The 22,682-nt window shown below is 41.4% G+C and overlaps 1 protein-coding gene across 2 annotated transcripts in view; it reads left to right on the top strand.

Annotated features, from left to right (window-relative positions):
• Window positions 1-22,682, top strand: part of Klhl32 (kelch like family member 32) — a 219,245-nt gene that overhangs the window by 91,779 nt on the left and 104,784 nt on the right. Inside the window, exon 4 of one of the 2 annotated variants that reach the window (XM_038347465.1) lies at window positions 3,030-3,137. In XM_038347465.1, the coding sequence (XP_038203393.1) occupies window positions 3,030-3,137 (108 nt within the window). Of the gene's footprint in view, window positions 1-3,023; window positions 3,138-22,682 lie in introns of those variants that run through there. The other variant, XM_038347466.1, reaches the window with a different exon arrangement.

The raw sequence follows: 22,682 nt of genomic DNA, 5'->3' as shown, positions 1-22,682 counted from the left end.
TTTCGAGACAGAGTTTCTCTGTGGCTTTGGAGCCTGTCCTGGAACTAGCTCTTGTAGACCAGGCTGGCCTCGAACTCACAGAGATCCGTCTGCCTCTGCCTCCCGTGTGCTGGGATTAAAGGCGTGCGCCACCACCGCCCGGCTGGTGATTTAAATTTTTGCTGAATGTAGTAGTCTTACCAGCATCTGTGTTCTCTTAGAGCCTGCAGCACATCTGCCCAGGCCCTGCTGGCTTTTAGAGTCTCCTAAGAAGTCACGTGTTACTCTAATAGGTCTGTCTTTATATGTTATTTGGTCTTTTTCCCTTGCATATTTTAATATTCTTTCCTGTTCTGTATGTTTAGGGTTTGAATTTTAATGTGATGAGGGGAAATTCTTTTCTGGGTTAATCTATTTGGTGTTTTGTATGCTTCTTGTACCTTGGTAGGTGTTTTGTATGCTGCTTGTACCTTCTTTAGGTTACCAAAATTTTCTTTTATGATTTTTTTGAAAATATTTTTGTGTTTATTCTCCTCTATTCCTATTATTCTTTAGATTTGATCTTTTCATAATGCCCCAGATTTCCTAGATATTTTGTGCTAAGAGTTTTTTAGTTTACCATTTTCTTTGACTGTAGTGTCCATTTCTTCTATCATTTCAATGCTTGAGATTCTTTTTTCCATTTATTGTATTCTTTGACTCTGAGGTTCCTATTCAAGTTCCTAAATTTTTCATTTCCAGATTTCCCTCAGTTTGGGTTTTCTTTATTGCGTGAATTTCCACTTTCATCTCTTAAATGGTTCTACTTGTTTCCTTTGACTGTTTGTTTGTGTTTGCATAGATTTCCTTAAGAGATTTATTTGTTTCCTCTTTAAGGACCTCTATCATATTCATTAAGGCTAATTATGGTCTTTGTCTCATGCTTAACCTATGCTGCAATACTCGGGGCCTGCTGTGATCAGGTTGCTGGGTGCTAGTAAAGACATATTGTCCTAAGTATTATCAATTGTGTTTTTACAATAGTATCTAGGCTTCTCAGTTTGGGAAGATTGTAATTCTAGGTGCTGATATCTAGTCTTGTCTTCGTTGGGTGAGAGGGTTTTGTTTCTTGGTTTCTGCTTCCTCTTTGGTTTTTATGATGGCTGTGTATTGTATGGCAGGAAAATTCTTCCGGGATCCTGATAGGTATGTCCATGCAGGGGCAAGAGGGTGTTCCAGGTAAAATGTGTTTTTATTTCTAGGTATTGAAGCTATCGCTTTGGAGTGGGAAATTGCTAGGTTGAGGAGGTTGAGTGGGTTCACAGGAAGGAGGAAAGCAGGATGTTCCACCATGATCTTCTGAGTCCTTTGGGAATGGGGACAGAGAGTGAGGGGAGGCACAGTAGCTTGTTAGCTACAGAAGTTGAGATGAGACTTGTGGATGGCACTTGGAGGAATGGAGAGAGGAGGGAAGATCTGCAGTTAGCCCACCTGCTTTGCTGCCTAATGTGGTCCATGTGTCCCCAGAGAAAGCCTGTTAGAGTTGAGGGCTGCGACAAAGCCATGCACTGGGGAAAGAAGTTTGCATGAGAAGATCTGTGCGATCCACTCAGAAGTAGGGCCGAAGGGAGGCTGCTGGAGGTGGTTTATCCCACAGCTTGGGATAAATAAGACTGGGAGACTGGGTTTGAAGGAGCTGAGCGGCGAATATCTACAACTAGCCTCGCTGCTTCTCTGGTCAGAGTGGCCTGAGGGGTCCAAGGAAATTTCTGCTGGAATTGGGAGCAGGGATAAAGTAATGAATGTGGAGTTAGGAAGTTAGGAGGGAAGATCTGTGTGTCCCCTGGAGACAGGGGAGAAGGGAAAGGAGCCACCAGCAGATTGTCTGCTGCAGAGGTAAGGATGAGACTTGGGAATTGTATTTGGAGGAGCTGAGGGGGAGGTAAGGATTCGAGGCAGTATGTTCTCTTAACCACTAAGCAATCCTTCCATTCCACATCCATGAAATGGATACTGTGTTTAGTCCCATTCTGCAGATGAGAAAGCTGACCAAGATGGTACATGCTTGCTCAAACTCATGCTGAAGTGTCCATACTCAGGTTGTCCCCCTGCACAGTGCCCCACCACCTTGAGAGTAATGTGATGACACATAATTCGGTCCCTTTTTAATTTTATTGAAATACTATTGAAAAATAAAATATGCTTGTATTGCAAGGGTACAAAATAAAGTATTCATAGATTTACACATTGAGGGGTTGTCACAGTCAAGCTATTGTAGCTATTATATAGCTGTTATATTCTCTTTCCATATCTCTTCTCCACCTTCTTTCTGCCCCCTTCTTTTCTTCTCCTGCCTTCCCCTCACCCTTTGAGGGAGTCCAGTTAAACTGGTAAATTTTAGTGACACAATACATCATTGTTAACTGGAGTCACATTGCTGTGTATTAGCTCCTTAGGATCTTTGCATCTTGAGTAAATGAAGCTTTGTAATTTTTGAGTCCTATCTCCCCATTTTCTCCTCATCCTAGCCCTTGGCAACACCATTCTGCCTTCTGCACCCAGGCTTGACTATTAGTTTCCACATATGATTGAGAACTTTTTGTTGTCTGTCTTTGGCTTATTTCTTTTAATACTATATTCTCTAGGATGTGTAAAATGAAATTCTTTCTTTGCAGAGGCTGAGTAGTTTCCTTTAGCATAGGTGTATATGAACATGCAATTCATGAATTTTGAAGTTATTTCTATTCCTTGGATAGCATGAATAATTTTATGGTGGGCATGTATATGCTCATTTCCCTTTTGGGGTATGGATCTCATTCATATATAAAGTAGTAGTCCCTTATCTTTGGATGGTGTTTGTGTGGGGGTGTGTGTGTGGTGTGTTTTACTGTAACTGTTTAGCTATCAGATAGGAGTCGAGGCTTGTGCAAATGAAGCTTTTTGGAAGTGATCTGGACACCAGAATTACATTTTAACTGAAAGCCTTTACATCCCTGTTCCCTAGGACACTGTCTTTCTTGCTTTGTAGATCTCATAATTCAGCCTTTTCTTTCTTTCTCTCCACATTTCAGGCAATGTTCAGTCTTTGTATGGTGGAGAGTGAAGCCGATGAAGTAACCTTACGAGGCGTGACCAGCCTGGGCTTAAAGCAGGCTCTGGAGTTTGCCTACACAGGACAGGTATGGCACAAATGTGACATGAGCAACTTTGCTTACTGACTGTGTCGAACCAAAGGAATTTATTACCAATGGATGAGATTTAGTTGCTTTATATATTGTTCATTTTAATGGTTAAAAAATTTACATCTACCTAATTTTATAATTGAAGTAATGGAAAAGTGAATAGAGCCATTTGATTTTTAATGTTATCTAGTCAACATAGTATTTAATCTGAACTATGTGCTTGCTAAGATTGTTTTCTCCCAAATAACTGCCATAAGGAGAATTTTGGAGTTAGTTGAATTCTTGCAATCACTTAAGCTCAGTGTCTCAACTATGGCTTTATTGTCTGGAAACGAGAGCAAAATAGGGCAAGAGCTGTAGTCCAGTGATAGAGTGAACAAGATCCACATCCACAGAGAAAAAAATCAAAACATTCGTCTTAGGGTTACTATTGGTGATAAAACACCACGATTAAAAGCAAATAGAGGAGGAAAATGTTTATTTGACTTTCTGTCTACATCACAGTTCATCATAGAAGGCAGGCATGCCAAGAACTCAAAATAGGGCAGGAACTTGGAGGCAGGAGCTGATACAGGTGGTTCACATTGGGTCCTGACAGGGCAGGAAGGAGCATCTCTCTCATAGGACACAGTAAAACAGCGAGAACACAGTGTTAGGCACTGTAAGGATACTCTTTGACCAGATTTGCAAAACAACTTTAAGGAATATGGTGATCTCTCTTGAACGGCAACAAAATCCCTTGGGCGTGGTGGCATAAGCCCTTAATTCTAGGCTAAGACAGAAGGAACTCTGAGTTCTAGGCCAGTTTGGTCTACATAGCAAATTCCAGGATAGCCAGGACTAAATAGAGAGAACCTGTCCCAAATAAAACAAAACAGAGTGAGATCAAGGAGGTGCAACAGACTGAATAAAATCTTTTCCCTGAGTATTTTGACTTAGTTATTGATGCTTGGAACCTCTTCCTAATTCCAAGTCTGTTGTCTTTTTCTGAATGCCTTCAAGAAAGAGACATGTCATGTTTGCTGCATCTTGTCAGAAGTACTTGGGAGATGTTTGCAAACAACTCCATTTCTTCAGCCTGCTCTGTGTGTGTGTGTGTGTGTGTGTGTGTGTGTGTGTGGTGGGGATAAGGGCTCCCATGCCAGTGAGGTTGGAGTTTTCATTTTTGTCCCATGTCATTACTCGGCTACAAACTGGAAAATGAGATAAACCATGGCTTTTTTTTTCTTTTTATCTTTCTTTTTTTTTTTGAGACAGGGTTTCTCTATGTAGTCCTGGCTGTCCTAGAACTTGCTTTGTATACTAGACTGGCCTCAAACTCACAGAGATGCACCTGCCTCTCTGTGAGTTTGGGATTAAAGGTGTGTACCACCACTACCCAGTAGAACTTTAGGTTCCTAAATATCAAAATGACTTTGTAGTCAGATGTGGCGTCCCACGCCTTTAATCCTAGCACCCAGAAGGAAGAGATGGGTAGATATCTGTGAATCGGAAGTCATCTGTGCCCACATTGCCAATTCCAGGACACTCGGGCTTACTTAGTGAGACCCTCTCTCAAAAATGACTTTGTAATAAATCCATTTTGCCTTGAAACTGGGATACAGATGATGGCAAAACAACGCATTGTAGCATATTTGGGAAATGTGCAAAGATACCATTTCACCTGTAAAGCTGAAATTGGTGCTGAGCAAGGAGTAATCTGGACTGGAGTAGCATGAATGAAAGACTGGCTTTTTGGTTTCTTCATGGTTACTCATCATTATGGACTCTCAGTGATGGTTATTAACCTCTGTGTGTGCATATATCATATATAATATGATACACACACACTTCAGAGCCGTGCTGAGGAGAAATACATACATATACAAGCACACACACACATGTACACGCACACAGGCTGACAGATGATTATATGTTTAGCTGGTTGTAGTAAGCATAGTATAAAATGCAAGTGTTTTAAGTGTCTGAAAATCACTGCTGTCTTGGAGAGAAGTTTGGAGTACAGAGTGGGAGTGATGAATGAATAGGGCTAAGTGCAACAGTGTGTGTGTGTTCCTCCTACACACAATTCTAAAGTACAGCCTTCTTATGATCGTCCCACAGATTTTATCCAGGAAGTGTTGAAGAAAAGTCAAAATTTCCCCCAATGCTAATAGCTCCTCCGAACACGGGTGCACTATTTCTATGCCTCACAGGCCTATACTTGTCTTTGCGCTCCATAGAGAGCATTCTTCTGCTGTCTGCACACTGCTCACAAATTGCTTGAACAAGGCTCAAGATGTGTTACTGCCCTTGTTGTATCCCTGCACAGCCACAAAGAGTTGCTGGGATTGCAGCACAGTGTTGTGAGAAGGCCCCTTCTTGGTTCCTAGCTGCTCAGCTGCTCAAACCCGAAATAATCACTCAGAAACCATATTATTTAAATCGCTGCTTGGCCCATTAGCTCTAGCTTCTTATTGGCTAACTCTTACATCTTAATTTAACACATCTTCATTAATCTGTGTATTGCCACGAGGCTGTGGCTTACTGGCTAAAGTTCTGGCACTTGTCTCCAACGGGACTGCATGGCTTCTCCTTGACTCCACCCTTCTTTCTCCCAGCACTAAGTTCTGCCCTGCTATGGGTCCAAAGAAGTTTCTTTATTCATTAATGGTCATCACAGCGTACAGAGGGGAACCCCAAATCAGCACAGTCAGTGATGGGACAGAGCTAACAAGCAACACCTCTTTGGGGAGCGTTTGACCTTGTTCTGGAGACTGTTACTGGGAAGATGGGCCATAGAAGAAAGAAGAATGAGCCCATGAAAGCACTGGCTCTCACATACCCCGGTGTGCAAGCACATGGTCCCTGTTTCCTGGCTTGCTCTATCTTACTTTCTCATGTTGCAGACAAGTCCGGAATAGAAGAGACGTGAGAAAAATGAGGTAGAGACAGGGATCCTGCCTCTCATTCCCAATTAGAAAAAAAATGCTCAGCCGCTCAGAAACAGGCGGCTATTGCTTTAGGACAGGCAGGCGACAGGAAGACAACCAAAAAGCTTCAGCTAGATGGCGAGGAGTAGGTAACACTGAAGCTTCTTTATGAAGAAAAGAAGTCTAGAAAGTCGGACAGCTGCTCTGCGCCTCAGGATAACCTCTAGGAACTGAGGAGTTTAGTGCCAGGATGTAAGCGAGTAGAACTCGGGGCAGCAGGATTCCTGTTCAGAGCCTTGGCTGTGATGACAGAAAGGTCTGGATGTGTTGCAAGGACACTGTCATGGTTACACTTTGTATAGGGTGGTTAGTTTTATTTTCATTTCCAGGGAACTCTCTGTTTCCTGCCGTATCACGTGTAGCCTGATAGAGAAGCCCTAGAAGCCCAGAGTAGGAGAGATGCCCTGCCAAACAGTAATGACACCTGCAGTCTTCTTTAGACCACTCTGTATCTGAGTATGGCTAACTTTGTCAGCTATGAACCAGTTGTATCTGCATCTAAAGAAGAAAAATAATGTTGGTATTGACTTTCTCTTCTCTCCTGTAGCCAAGATTCTATCCCTTGGCTTTTTTAATTCAGGCAAGAATGTGTTTTTAGGGACACACATCCTAATTACCTTTCTCTGTATACTTTAGTGTTATATGCATGAAAAATATTTAGTAACGCTTACTATTTGTAAGCTTTTCAGAAATAAAAAAGGTGATATTCTTGCAAATGAAAAATGTTCTTATATATAAAGGCAATTATGTAAAACTGTTCCCACAGATAAGAGTTGACTATCAAAGGAAATTCTTCCTTATTTTCCATGTTCTTATGTATTGAAGGATTTTTTTCTGATTTTCATTTGGTTCTTGTAAGTCCACATGAGTGTGTGTGTGTGGGGGGGGGGGGGTAAGCCATACTCAAATATATGCAGGTTTATATTAATGACAGTTCTTGTCATGTAGTAGAGCTTGATAACACCATAGATGGCAGACTGCACAGGAAGCCTGAACTTTATTTTGATTGAAGCTATATTTATTCTCCACAACAGAATACTTTTCTCTAGAGACCTGAGCATCAAACCCGGCAGCAGAGTGGCAGCAATCTTAATTGGAACTGCTTTTCCATGGGTGATTCCTTCAGGGGTAAATGTGTCACTTGGTATGGAAAAAGTCTCCATCAGATTTACTTATGAGCCTTACCCTGGTTGCAGCATATAAAACAATTCTAGAAGAAAATTTGCTGAAGTGCATCTGTTGGGAATGGCATTAAGATTATTCAATAGTAGCTTGGCATTTTAATTTCAAGACATTGCATTCATTTAGTAATGCCTATAGAAGCCTGCAGGGTGGAAGGCCCTTGAGTTATTTCAGCTGTGTCTCTGAATCTGCAGAGTACAGCCTAAAGTCCACTGTCTTTTTTTTTCTTGTTTGCATCATAAATGTTTTTATTAATTATTTTTTTACTTATTTTACATCCAACCACAGTTGCCTCTCCCTCCTTTCCTTCCATTGCCTTTCCCCTAAACCCCCATCCACTTCTCCATCTCTGTTCAGAAAGGGGCAGGCCTCCCATGGGTGTCAACAAAGCATGTTGTCACAGCAAGTTGAGGCAGTACCAAGCTCCTCCCTTGCATCAAGGCTGGGTGAGACAACCTAGCATGGGTTCCCAAAAGCCAGTTGAAGTACCAGGGACAGGTTCTGATCCCACTGCTTGGAGTCCAATGAACAGAAGATGCTGCACAACAATCACAATGCATGCAGAGAGCCTAGACTGCTCCCATGTAGGCTCCCTGGCTGTTGGTCCAGAGCCTGTGACCTCCCACGAGCTCAGGTTCTCCGTCTCTGAGGGTTCCTCATCATGATCTTGAACCTCCTGGTTCATACAATCCTCCTCCCTCACTTCAATAGGACTCCCAGAGCTAAGTCCAGTTCTCGACTGTGGATCTCAGTATCTGCTTCCATCAGTTACTGGATGAAGGTTCTCTGATGACAATTAGGGTAGTCATCAATCTAATTACAGGAAATGGCCAGTTCAGGTACCCTCTGCACTATTGCTAAGAATCTTAGCTGGAGTCATCCTTAAGAATTCCTGGGAGTTTCCCAGGCCCATGTTTTTCTCTAACCCCCAAATGGCCCTCCCTATCATGACATTTATTTTATTGTTCTTTCCCTCTGTCCCACTTCCAACCAGCCTAACCTGATCCCTCATATTCTGACCCTCCACCCTGTCCCCGAGTTTATCCAGGTCACTTCTATTTCCCATTCCCAGGGAAATCCACAGGTTCCTCTTTGGGCCCTCCTTGCTACCTAGCCTCCCTGGGGCTGTGGATTAAAGCCTGTTATGATTTACTTTACACCTAATATCTACTTATGAGTGAGTACATACCATGTTTGTCTTTCTGGATCTGGGTTATCTCACTCAGAATGTTTTCCTTCTGGTTTCATCCATTTGACTGTAAATTTCCTGATGTCATTATTTTTTACAGCTGATTAATACTCAGTTGTGTAAATATACCACATTTTATTTATCCATTCTTTGGTTGAAGGGCATCTAGTTTTTTTTTTTTTTTCAGTTTCTGACTATTGTGAATAATGTTGCTATGAACATAGTTGAACAAGGGTCCTTGTGGTATGATTGAGCATCCTTTGGATATTTGGCCAATATTGGAATAACTGGGCCTTGAGGGATATTCATTCTCAATTTTCTGAGAAATGCCATATTGATTTCCAAAGTGACTGTACAAGTTTGCACTCCTGCCCGCAACAGAGAAGCATTCGCCTTAGTCCACATCCTCTCCATCAGTGTTTTTGATCTTAGCCACTCTAAGTTGTAAGATGGAATCTCAGAGTCATTTTGATTTGCATGAAATCCACCTTCTAAAGGAAATTATTTTTAATTTGCAGAAAATGGTTATTTTCCCCTCACTTTAATTCTCTCCAGATGATAAAACTATTTATGACTGTTTCTACACATAATGGATTTTCCTACACATAAACTTGATGCAGGAGTTTGAGCTCTATCATCAATTCCTTTTTTTTTTTTTTCTTGACTCTTTTAAAATCAGTGCTGTTTGCTTCTGGGGAGATTTTATTATTTGAAAGAAGTGGAATAGTAAGCTTTCTGAGCTTAAGTGAATCCTTTTACATTCAGTTGTACTTCATAGACTATGCACATCCCTTACAAAAGCCTTTGCTATGGTTTTAGATGCTGTATGTCAATAGGATTTTGTTGTTTACAAATATGTCTTATAAAGCAATCAACCTTGGATGATTTGCTGTTCAGAAATAATGAGAATTTGTTAAAGGCCTGATATTGTTTCATGCACAGACGAGTGTGTGTATGTGTGTGTTCTCAATGCCTACTTGTTCCTCATGGAAAGGAGTTGGCGTAGATGAAATGGAGTGGCACAAAGAAGCTCTTTCTGTGATTGGGTCAGCAGCAGAAGAAGTTTCTAGTTGATGCCCATTGTCTTGCTTACTAAATACCTGTGTGTGCCCTGGTCAGAATGTCCTCACACTGTGCTTTATACTTCAACAACTGGAAAGCCATTCCTTCAGCAATTCATGTCTGGAATGTCTTCAGATGAGGAAGAGCAACTGTGCTTATTACCCTTTGGAGATCAGTTTCTAGCTCAGCAGCAGAACTGATTTTTTTTTAAAAAAAAAAATTTATTCTCTAATTTTCCAGTTTTTAATCTTTTTTAAATTGATTTATTTTTCTGTTTTTAAATATTTTTTTGTTTTTTGAGAATTTCTCACAATGTATTTTTATTATATTCCCTCCCTTTCCAAACTCTCCCCAGACCCCCAACTTTATCCCTGCTCACCCAACTTCATGTTCTCACTTGAAAGAGAGAGAGAGAGAGAGAGAGAGAGAGAGAGAGAGAGAGGAAGAAGAAGAAAAGAAAAAGAAAGGGAAGGAAAGAAAAAGCTCATGAAGTTCAATCAGAGTTGGCCGACTCCTCGAGACCATGGAAACTGCCCTGGAGTATAATTGACATATGCAGCGGCACTTCATTGGAGAGACCAGATTCTCCTCCCAGTAGCTATCAATTTAGCATATCTTCTTTTGTAGTGCTTGATAGTGGTGTGGCTTCTTGTTCATTTCTCCACTCCATGACAGAATTTTTTTCTGGATTGATATTATATAGTTATTGTGTATGCTGTCACAGTATTTGTGGGTTCATATGTTATTTTATGCTTTTGCCCTGTTGTTTCTGGAAATGCTGGTTTTTGAAGTCATCCACTACTGGCCCTTACAGTCTTTCCGGCACCTCTTTTGCGTCAATTCCTGAGACATGATGGGAAAGGTTGTGATTTTTAGGGCTGAGCATTTTCTTATTTTCTGTATGTTATCTGATAGCTGTAGCCTTCTGTATTAATACTGTATACTGCAAGATAAAGTTTCTCTAATGAAGACTGAGTATAAATATATGTCACCAGAAGTTATTTCATTGCTCTGTTCATTTAGCAGAATAATAGTAGTAGATTTTCCCTGGGCTGATGGCCTATCTAGCCTTAGGTTCTTGGACTTATTAATAGGGTCAGATGTGGGTTCCATCTCATGGAACAGGCTTTACATCACTTCAGAATCTGTCTGATTACTTCCATACCATCTGTGCCATTAATTATACCAGTGGGCATATCTTACAGGCAGCTAGTTATTGTTGTTTAAAGGGTCTGTAGCTGGTGAGATTAATAATTACGTTTCTCTTCTAGTAGCAGGTGTAGCCCCTTCCAGGATATGAATGCTAGCCAGTAGGGGGTGAGATTTCCTGTTGTAGGAGGCTGCTTGTTTGTTTCCTGGCTGCCCAGGCTCCTGAAATTATCACACAGAAATCAGTATTAATTGCAATACTGTTTGGCCCATAGCTTAAGCATATTTTTAGCTAGCTCTTATATCCTAAACTAACCCATCTCCATTAATCTGTGTATCACCATGAGGTGGTGGCCTACCGGCAAAGTTCCAACAGGCTCCAGCAGAGTCTGTCTTCTGCAGCATCTACATGGCTTCTCCCTGACTCTGCCTACTCTCTTCTATATATCTTTTCCAGCCTGGCTCTAAGCCATTGGCTGAAAGCAGCTTCTTTATTTATTCATCAATAAAAGCAACATATATATATATATATATATATATATATATATATATATATATACAGAAGGACTTCCCATACCAGTTTTCAGTTGATTACTAGCTCAATTTCTCCGTGTTCAATGACATACATATGTATGTATATACACGCACACACACACACATATATATATACATATATATATGTATATATATAGTGTCTTCAGCAATATTGTCTTATCATTAGGTTGTGGAGTATCACCAGTTATACTGACAATAGACTGAATAGCCTGTAATGTTTGAGGGAATCAATGGAACTCCATTGGCCAATATCTCAAAAAAATACAGCCTATTCCTAGTATTGGGTGTTTTATTTGATAGCATATAAAGTCTAATTAAGTACTAGCTCCCTCTATTATATGGTAACTCCTTCCTAACTCCTTTTAAATATATGTGTGTGTGTGTGTTTATGTAGTTTAGGAAGCTTCCATAGTAGCAGGTTTCCTTATGCATAAAAATAGACATGTTGATCAATGGGATAGAACTGAAGACCTAGACATTTACCCATCTACAAACACTGTATTTTTTTCCACAATGAAACAAAATACAAAATATGGCGTCTTCAACAAGTGGTGCTGATCAAACTGGATAGCTGCAAGTAAGAGAATGAAAATTTGTTTGTATTTCTCACACCATATAAAATTACTCCAAATGAATCAAGGACCTCAACATAGGACCCAATACCCTTAATCTGATAAAGGAGAAAGTAGAAAATATGCTTCAACTCATTGGCACAGAAAAGGATTTTTTGAGCCAGGACCATGGTAGCTCAGGTATTAAGACTTATTAATAAATAAATAAATAAATAAATAAATAAATAAATAAATAAAATGGGACCTTATAAAGCTACATTTGATTTATATGTTTATAATAATAATAATAATAATAATAATAATAATAATAATAATAATAACTAACACACAGAAGGCGAGGTTGTGATAAAGTTTGCCATTCATGTGATGGGGTTGACTCTCAAGTAGGCTCAAAGGTGACCTGAGAGAGAAAGCAGGATTGCTGTCGTTGGCTTTTGTGGAGATAGAATGTAGACTGAGGTGGGAGCGCTCTGTGTAGACCAGGGCTTGATTTAGAAGGATGTCGGAGATTACTTAGGTGTTTGTCCTGTTTTGAGGAATCAAGGCAGTGGAATGTGGGGGGCTCCAAATCTTCCAGCTGTTAGACATCAGAAATGCTTTCAACAATGATCATGTTTTATGTACAAATATTGAGAAATGGTTAAACTGAGTCATTCAATGAAAACAGAATGGGACTGAATATGTCCCCAGCCTCTGTAGTCCTTATCCACCTCAGTTCTGTATTCAGGAACCCATTGTGGTCCATGGCGCTTGAGCTCTGAAATAGAACACACCCATTACTGATACTCAGAGGTTCCCGGTATCTGACACCATATCTGATGACCAGCATGGGTGCAGCCCACAGTGTTTCTAACCTGTCATCATTATATGATCTTGGTTTGTTGCCTTTCTTCTCTTCGCTCCACTTGCAACTCTCTGTAGTTCCAAAACCCACTGCCAGCACAGGGAACAGTAGGACAAGAAGCAACCATTGTTTTGCCTTGATGACATCATCCAGCCTAGAAACAGTCTGGCATCCAGCAACTGATGAAGGTAGACCAGTGCACCTGCTTACTCAGAGTGGGTTTGCACTTGTGAACACGTATTCCTCTTTAATGTTTCAGCAGGAAACCCCATTGTCACGTGTGCTTTAAGTGCACAGCTGCCCTTCAGTGAGTAGACAGCGCCCCTGTTTCAAGGATTTCTAAACAGAAACCGTTATACCTGTTTCATTTTGATCATTGAAATTTCTGAGTGGTGGCTGAACCCAGGGTCATAGCTGAAATTGTCTGAGTGGAAAGTTAGTCATTTATTTCATGGCAGGTCTTCGTAGTGCATTCATTTTTATAACAAATGTCAGCTTACTAAAATAAACTATCTTTCCCTTGTCCGGGTTAAAAAAAATCAAAAAACAAAAAAGGAAAGTGCCGTCGAGCCTTGTGCTGTATAGCTCTTTTGAAATGTTCATTGAGGAGAAAAATATAAGCAGGAAGGTTTCCAAGGGCCATAGGGTCTTTTTATATTATGTTAATTTTTGCTAATTTCTAGTGTTAAGACAGTAAAAGATGAACAAAGGCCCCACAATGTCTTTTTCTTGGAGTTTTGCTAATATCTGTTCTCTACTTTACAGTGCCAGGGATATGCTATGTGTGTTACCAGTAAAACATTCATGGATCAGTCGATTTTAAAAAGCCGTTATCTGGACTTTCAATTCTGTCTCATCTATCAGGTTTTAATATGAAAAAGCCTTTTCTATCTTGAAATGAAATTCTTACATAATGTACCTGACCTACGTAAATTACTCTAATCGCCCATATGTGAAGGATTAATACAAGGAAAGAATTTTAGTGTAGAAATCAAGCCAGTACATGTATAGTGGGGTGTAATTCTTCCCGGAGATGGGGAAACTTGTCTAAATGTACAGGTGACTTGACCATGCCTGGGAGAGTTGACTGATACATGAATATTTTACTGGAAGCACGCATACCCTGGAGTACATCGTTGGCATTGGCCTGTCTCCTAAATAGTGCGTAACTCTCAGTGAAACTCCAAGATGAAGACATGCCCGGGCTTCCGCTCATCTTTTACTCTCCCAACACTGGAAAAGTGAATGAATTACCACACAGAAAAACAAGAAAAATATGGTTAGATGTTAGAGTTACCTTTTGGACTTTCATCTTTATAAATAAAAATCTTTGCATTACTGCAGGGTGCTTCAGTACATGGCTATAGGGGAATTTTTGATGCCTGCTCTTTGCTTTGGCTGACATCTGGCCTCCTTTCTGGATGACTAGAGATGTCCATGTGAGTTTCCCAGTTGTCCCCTAGAGAGGGACAGACTCCTCTAAGCAATGCTGCTCATATTTCAGACTTTGTACTGAGATTAAGCCAGAAAATCAGGAAGCAGTGCTGTGTTTTAAGCAGTTTCTTGTGTTTTACTTTTTGCTTCTGATGTTTTTTAAGGTATCACCAAGAAAGACATTCAGTGGCCTTAAGAGTTGCAGGAAATTTTCCTTTAGGTCTCTGTGTCTGGAGGAAATAGAATCATTTTTAGTGTTTTCACCTTTTGATGTTGCATGTTTGTATTCTGTGTGTGTGTGTGTGTGTGTGTGTGTGTGTGTGTGTGTACAAACTCATTCAGGTGCTTAGGTTCTCAACTCAGGCCCTCAGGCTGCTGCAGATAGTACTTTACCCACCGAGCCATATCTTGAGTTCTCTTGTTTAGTTCTGAGGCCCACTTGTATTTGTAGGAGCACAGTGATTGTGTGTGCATGTATAATGTTCTGCTTATTATATTATTTATAATTTTTAATTACTCACATTCTTTTCTGGTTATTCCTTTTAGTTTCCTGTTTTCTCTGCCTTATTTATGTTCCTGGTATTTAAATGGTTACTTAGGTTGGATATGGTTGTGCCTGTCTATAACACTAGCAGTCAGGAGGATGAGGCTGGAGGATCAAACTTCAAGGTCAGCTGTGGTTACACAGTGAGTTTGAGGCTAGCCTAAGCTACATAGTGACTTCCTGCCTTAAAACATAAGTAAACAAATAGAAACAAACAAAGCACATACATATGGCTACAGTTGACTTCCCTATCTTTCCTGGACTTAGACAGATATGCTTATCTGTAAATGCTGGCCCTATAAATAATGATGCTTTGCTCTAATTCTGTTGGTGTTTTTATTTAGGATATTTTCAAGTGAACTCAGAGATGTGTGATTCTCTGGCCAGAAGGAAGAGCTGCCTCCTCAGAGAATTTTTACCAAGGAAGGCTGTTGTTAGATAACAAGTTTGACAATTTTTTTTTCCCTAAAAATGGAGTCCTTGAGCCCTCTGCTGGAAGCATTTAGTATTTGTGTAAGGTAGTCAGTAGATGTGAGTTTTTCAATCCTATTTTATTTTCAAAAAAATAATAACAGGATAGCAAAAATATATGGTTTTCCTGATGACTAGTGTAGTGCATAGGTGGCTAGTTATTCTCCCCAGTGCTGGAGACAGAACCCAGGGATTTGCACATGCTAGTTACATGCTTTCCCACTGAACTGCATCCGCAGCCCTCCCGTAGAGCCTGTGGGAAGACTTATTCTGCAAGTAGATATTCCATTTGAGTAGAATAACCATTAAGGAGTTTCAGATGAAGGCGTTGATTTGAATGTGCTACACTAATTTGTGAATATTTTGTTTCCCTTGTTTGATGTAGAACTATCTTTTTATATTTTGCCATCAACATGAAATTCATTAATTCAGCCAATACTTATTGAGCACCTGCTATTTGCCAAGAACTTACTGGGTATTAGGGGTACGCTGAAGGGAAAATTACATCGAGTGCTTGTTTTTAATGCCTCATCCAGCCTATGGAAGATGAGGTGCCTGGTTTCACTGCAACTTAGTACACCATGGCTGGCTGATATCCATAGGAGGCCTGCCCATATCTGAAGAGAAACAGAGGAGGAGGAATGGATGTGGTGGGGGTAGGGGGTGAGGGGAGTGGAGAGGAACTTGGAGGAAAAAAGGGAGAGGAAACCCTGGTTGGTATGTAAAAACAAAAATAAATAATCAAAAACAAAGTTTTAAGTGGAAAATTCGAAAAATAAACAATTCATAATTTTTTTAAAAAAAGTGTATCAAACTGTGGTTGGCAAACACAGACTGATGTATTGTTGCCTTCTTAGAGAACCGGATAGTAGCACTTTGAACTGTGTGCCTTGCAGACTGTGATGAAATACCACGGGGAACCCATCCCCCCCCAGAACTGTACAATTGCAGATGAAAGACTGAGTAACTGAGTTGTAGTCATTTTCAGAGCACAGCTTACAATGTCAGATACTGCCCGCCACTTTTTGAGGGGAGAAAATGTAGCTAGCTACTCGGTGGCGATTGGATGGGAACAGTTCTTGGGGAACTGCCTTCTATGTGTCAGAAGTTTGGCGCAACATAAAGAACCAGCCACAGACCTGAGAGAGGACCAGCCTTGAGTTCCACTTGTGACACCTTCTGAGGATCCTTGCCTGACTCCAGTGGTGAGGGTCTACTCTTGTTGACTGTTGCTGAACTATTCACATCCACGATCCAAATCTCAGGAGGATCCACACCCTTGCCAGGCAATGCCAATCTGTTGTGAAATATGTCTGCCTTGCTCCTCTGATTGACAAGTTTCTCACTCATGTCTTTTCAAACTGCTCTGGCTATCTTCTGTCCAGCATACGTGGTGGGGAAACTCACCTACTGTGGCGATTTAGGCAGGTAGGGCTGCATCTGCTGTCATCGTGTCCTCAGACATTGCTGTGTCTGTTGTGTTCTCTGTGTTCTTTCACCGTGGAAGATGCGCATCCCTGAACGGTCTGGGGTGGATCTCCCAGCCTAGGCTCTCGGCCTGAAACTCGATCCTCCTTCCTGTGATCTTCCCATCTATCTCTTCAGTCCTCAGTTTCTTTCTCTCCTGCACTATTCTTACAGCACACAAACACACTTTGTTACTCCGGCTTTAAAAAGGGAACAGAAACCTCTCTCATTTGCACAAACTCATTTTTACACAAACCCATTTCTCCTCGGATTTACTCCTCTGTTAAACATCTCTGCTCATGTCTGAAGGCTTCCATCTTCCACGTTCTAGAAAAAGTGGGGTTTTGTTTTATTGTTGTTGTCTTGTTTTGTTTTCCGGTGGCAAGGGTTCTCTGGTATACCAGGCTGGCCTCGAACTCAGAGACACGCCTGCCTTGGTCTCCCAAGTGCTGGGATTAAAGGTGTGTGCCAATACACCCTGCTTGAGAAACTGTTCTTAATAAACACAGATACTGATAAGTCCAAACTAAATGCTACAACTTATGACCACTCAGCTGCAGACACCATAGTCAGCCTGTCTCTCCATGGAAGCCTTTTCTCTCTCATCTTTCAGAATATACTCCTTGGCTCATCTTCTGAGGCACCCCAGACCCCTACTTATTCTTTTGTAGGTGTCTTTCCTTTCTCCTCCTCCACCTGCATCTTGGAATCCCTCGTGCATCAGAACTCACCTGCATAGGTTAACTAGCTCGCTTATGGATATCAGCAGACCGTGGTTACTTGCTGCCATATTGTGCTACTGACTTCCAGCCCCTGATGTACTCTAGAGCAGGAATCATCAAACATTTTCTGTTTTATAAAAGTGGACACAGGTGTGCAAGAAGAGTAACCACGGAAGATAGATTTCAAATAAGCATATGGGAGGTGTTCATGTATTTTGTTAGGCAAATGCAAATTAAAACAGGAACTAACCGTTGTCCATCTGTTAACACTTAACCAGCATTCGGAACCTGGGAACACTAAACTCTGGTGAGGACATAGAGTGAGAGAAATTCATTCGCGGTTGGTGAGATGTCGAGATGGTACCGTCACTGAAGGAGACAAGTTGGCAGTTTCTTAGAGAATGGACACGCTGTTATCATATATTCTCACCTTGGTGTCCACCCTTAAAATGGAAATGTTTGTCTAAACAGAAACCTGAAAGCAGACATCTAGAAGTTTTACTCACAATTGCAAAACATGGGAGCGATGAAAACGCATTTCTCTAGTAAATAGATGAACTATGATGAGTCAGCGCTGAAAGAAATGAGCTATGCACTATGGAAAGACGTGCAGGGAATGCAGGTGCGTGTTGCCAGATGAAGGGAGCCAGTGTCAACAGGCCACGGACTGAGATCCTAAGAGCAGGAAAACTATACAGAGAGTAAGAAGAGCAGCAGCTTCCAGGGTTAGGAGGGGAAGCCAGCAGTGAGGAAGCCTAGAACAGAGGACACTTAGGACAGCCAAACTATTCTGTGTGGTCTTACAATACACGGCATCGTGGCATTCTTCATTCGTCAAAACTCACACAATATGACCCTCTCAGGATGAACACCAAGGACAGCCATGGGCTTTGGGAGAAAATGGTACGTCACCGTAGGCTTATCAGTTGGAGCAAGTGTGTACGGATGTACAGACAACAGGTAGACAAAACCACATGCCTCCAGGTGGCCAATTACAATCCTCAGACCACATCTCCCTAACCATATGCCTTGATATAGGACGTGGGGTAAGCATTGTTTAAATTTTTGGTTTTTAATTTTTAATTTATAGGCTATTTTATAGCAGATCTTACCTGCAGCAAAATTCAATAAAACTAGAGTTCTCCTATGCCTCCTATCCCCACACATGTGTAACGTTTCCATATGAACACCTTCCACAGAATGAACTGATAAGTCTACCTTTACACATCATTTTCTCCCACAGCCCATGGCTTTCCCCAGTGTTTATTCTATGGGAGATGCTGATATGGAGATGTTATACACGTGTGTGAGGACCAGAGGTGTATGGGAACTCCAGCCTTGTTCAGTTTTGCTACATACCTCAAAACTGAACTCTTGACCTTCCTCCAAACCAGCATGCTCTGGGCTTTACTCTTGTCAGTAGAGGCAGTGGTGGCCTGACACCTTGACTCTAAGCACCATGGTGACAAGGATGTGTGTTTGTATAGCTATAGTCATTGCCACAGACTCTAGAAGGATGCCTAGAATGCTGGGGTTAGAAAGGGCTTGCTGGTGGGTGGCTGGATCGCCTTGCTTTTAGCTTCCTCGTTTTTACGTGGTGGTTATAGCTACTTGAAGGGCAAGAAGTGGGACAGATGACACAAATGAAAGGGTCACATGATGTGTGGAGGATAGTAGCAATACGTAAACACAATAGGCAAAATTAAATTTGATTTTCATAAAATTAATCATAGAAACAATTTTCCTCTAAAAAGTATGCTAGTCATTTTTTCTAAGCATGTTATCTGGGCATCCTGTTTTATTCCCTATACAAACCGTATGGAAATAAGTAGCAGTCAACGATGTATTTCTTTATGAGATGATGATATGGAAAAAAATGCCAATGACTTTTCCTGGCAGACTCCAAAGCCGTATTTGTATTTCCATCCTTTACAGAGTATAGAATTGTTTATGAATGATTCCCTTTCACGTCGGAGCTTCTTTCTCTGACATCTTGAATGAAGCAAGACGCCTTCAGTCCAGAGCGCCCTCCTATAGTCCTGTGTGCGTGCTGCCTTTATTTGCTCACTCCGTGACTCAGTAATGTGCGTTCAGTTCCATCTTCTCTCCCCCTCTGATACCCAGACTTGACATTGTTAAAACACCCCTACCCTTGAAAATTCCTGTCAAAGGGGCTGAGGAGGAGATTCAGCAGTCAAGAACACTGGCTGCTTGCCAGAGGACCCAGGTTTGGTTTCCAGCACTCACGTAGTGGTTTACAACCATCTGTAACTCCAGTTCCAGGGGATCTGGCGCCCTCTTCTGGCCTCTGCAGCACTGTGTGCTTATGCCGAACAGACACATATGCAGTCAAATTACCCATACCCATTTTAAAAGAAAGGAAAAGAGAGAAATCCTTTTTTTTAAAAAAATGCCATTGACCCTATTCGTTGTTCCAGAGATTCTCCATCTTCAACATGTCAGCAATTGAACATCAGTGTTTTCTCTCTGGGACTGCCCCCGCGTTATGGAGCTGGCTCTATTAGGGAGACCCCGTCCCTGTACTATGGAGATGGCTCTGCTATGGAGAACATCAGGCCCGTGATAGAGCTGTGAGGGATGGAATCTACCATCTTCATCACACTCGAAAGAACACTGCTTATAAGTAGGTCTTAATAATTAATTTAGCTTTTCTTTTAACATATAACAACCTTCATGTTTCATTAGACTTTAATTTGCTACAACTGCTTCCCTCCCTTGCAGTTAGAAACTATCAAAAATGGATTCTGCTTTCTCAAATAATTAGCCACATTTGTAAAGGTGATGTGTGATAATTTATCTGTACATTCTGTTAAATAATACATCTTATTAATTTAAACATAATGAAGAAAATCATGTTGGAAATGACGAGCTGGCAATACTACTAATCTCAAGGCCTGGAAATGCCAGAATCATTCTAGTGACAAAGGGGCCATAAGAAAAGGAAGTTTTCTCTATGCTATGAAAAGACTGAGTCTTTTCATGTCCTTATGTGGGGTTTTTCAATTAAATGAGGCACTCCTGGCCCTTGTTTCTGCAGACTCCTGTGCCCACTGGATGCCCACACCTTCACAATCCCTCTGGGCTCTTTTCACTTTACTCAAGCACTGGGTTCCAGTATTTGCCCTGTTTACCCTTCCGTTTCTCCCAACATAGTGTGGTGCATGTACACTTTTTATTAATCCCAAATAACCAAATAGATAATATTGTTCACACGCATAGACACTGAGGGATGCTTGGAAAATAAATTCCTAAGCTTTCTTATCCTTGTTTGAACTGTATTTTCTTCTTAAAAATAGTGTATCTGATAGAGGTTAACAAGGACCAGAAAAATCATTTTGCTTTAAACAGGGGCGCCACCTTGTGGATAAACAATCTTTAGGGGAATGATACTAAAGTTTAAAGTACATCTTGTTTTATGTCCCATATATGACTCCTTTTATACTGAAGTGCTTTGTGCAAAAAGCTTCATATGTCTAGAATATCTGACTAGTAAATTTATTTAATCTCTTTTTGTTCATTTGGCCTGATGATTTATAAGCTCGGATTTTGATCATTTGCCATTACTCTAGACCAGATGAAATACGGATTTCAAATGTGTAAAAAGGAAATATTCGCATTATTCTGGTAAATAATATTGGACCACATCTAACTTTAATTGCATTAGTATTTGTGCACAAAAGGTGATTGTTTTTATGGACAGACTGGCACACTTTAGTTGTCTGGGCTTAATGCTATCACGCCTCTACTCTGCTCTGTCCACAAAATCTGAAGAAAATAAACTGACAATATCCTAAAAAAGCAATGAGGGAGGGCATACCTCAAGGAGCTAAAGGTACTTTTTTTAAAGATAACTACTCAGTTATTCACAGACTAAAAGAAGGGCATACTGAAACTTTTCATAAGAATTAAAGACGTTAAGAAAAAAGAATTATAGACATTTGTTACCAGAAGCCAATCTGGGAAACAAGGAATAAATAAAGAGGGAAGGGAGATGAATGTCTGGTGCATAAGGGAATGAGCTGAAAGACAGACAAGAACTACCTGGAGCTTGCATGTTGGCCCTGCTTCTACTTGTAAGGCCCACCCAGGCCCGCTTTCCCAGCGCCTCCTAGGTGGTGAACACCATGCCCTATGCAGAATTTTGCCACAAGCTCTATACCCTTCCTCTTTCACAACGTTTTAGCCCCATGTCCTGTCTAAAGATGCCACAAGACCAGGCACATGAGCCTTCTCTCAGTCTGGGAGGCATCCCTCAGAGATGGTGCAAATCAGCCCTGAACCCAACCCCACTCACGTCACTGACCACATGAGATAGTTGGACAGAGCATCCCAGGATCCCTCTGGCCAGGAAGGCATTTGGAATGCTTTATGGCTGAATCCTTATGTCACAATGTTTTGGGAATCGTCACCTTCTGCTGAACTACATGTGGGACTTTGTCCTGGAAACCTGACTGGGGGGTGATGAAGGAATGCAGAGTAGACACACAGACACACCCTCAGAAAAGCTGCCATCAGAAACACAGACACACCCTCAGAAAAGCTGCCATCAGACACACAGACACACCCTCAGAAAAGCTGCGATCAGATGGACCAGACCTGCTATGCCGCAGAAGCCAGGAACTTCAGCATTTTTATCCTGCACAGCACACGAAGAGGGGCTGGCTAGTCTTGTGAGAAGTCTCTGCAGGTGCTCAACCCAGCTGTAGTCATCAACTACAAAGGAGGAAGCTGCAGTTGCTCGTTTTTGCACACATTGCAAAAATTCCCACTCAGACGACGGCAAGGCTCTGCCGTCCCTCTGAATCTCACTGTGGGTAAGGGCTCTGCTACTTCCATGGGGCTGAGGCACTGGTGGCCTTGGTATGGCCGTGTCACATTAACAAGTCACATTCTTTCAGGACTTTATCAATTCAATTTCAAACACTTACTCAGGGTTTCCACAACCCATTTTCCACAGCCCATTTTCCACAGCCATTGGTTAAGTCTTATCTATTTAGCAAAAAATGAGAGAGAGAGAGAGAGAGAGAGAGAGAGAGAGAGAGAGAGAGGAGAGGGATGGGGGAGGGATGGAGGGAGGGAAGGATGGAGGGAGGGAGCTGTGTCAGCATTTGGGATGAGGGATCAAAGCATCTCTGTTCAAGTGACCTTCTTTACCTTACCACAACTTCAGGGGAGACCCTGGAACTTGACATGAATTATAGGATTGCTGTTTACCGAGATGGCACTGTCTAGCTCCTCACATGCAAGTGCGGCTTCCCTGTAGTCTACCTGGAGGTCAGGTGTGAGTGGCTCATGGGGGAGAGAATGTCCCATAGTCTTGTTCCCAAGAAGAAGACACTTGGTCCTATCTGTACACGC

This window comes from Arvicola amphibius, chromosome 11 (assembly GCF_903992535.2).
Source record: "Arvicola amphibius chromosome 11, mArvAmp1.2, whole genome shotgun sequence".
Classification (NCBI taxonomy): domain Eukaryota; kingdom Metazoa; phylum Chordata; class Mammalia; order Rodentia; family Cricetidae; genus Arvicola; species Arvicola amphibius.
The sequence above is the reverse complement of the archived record's forward strand: the minus strand, read 5'-3'. Positions and strand labels throughout refer to the sequence as shown.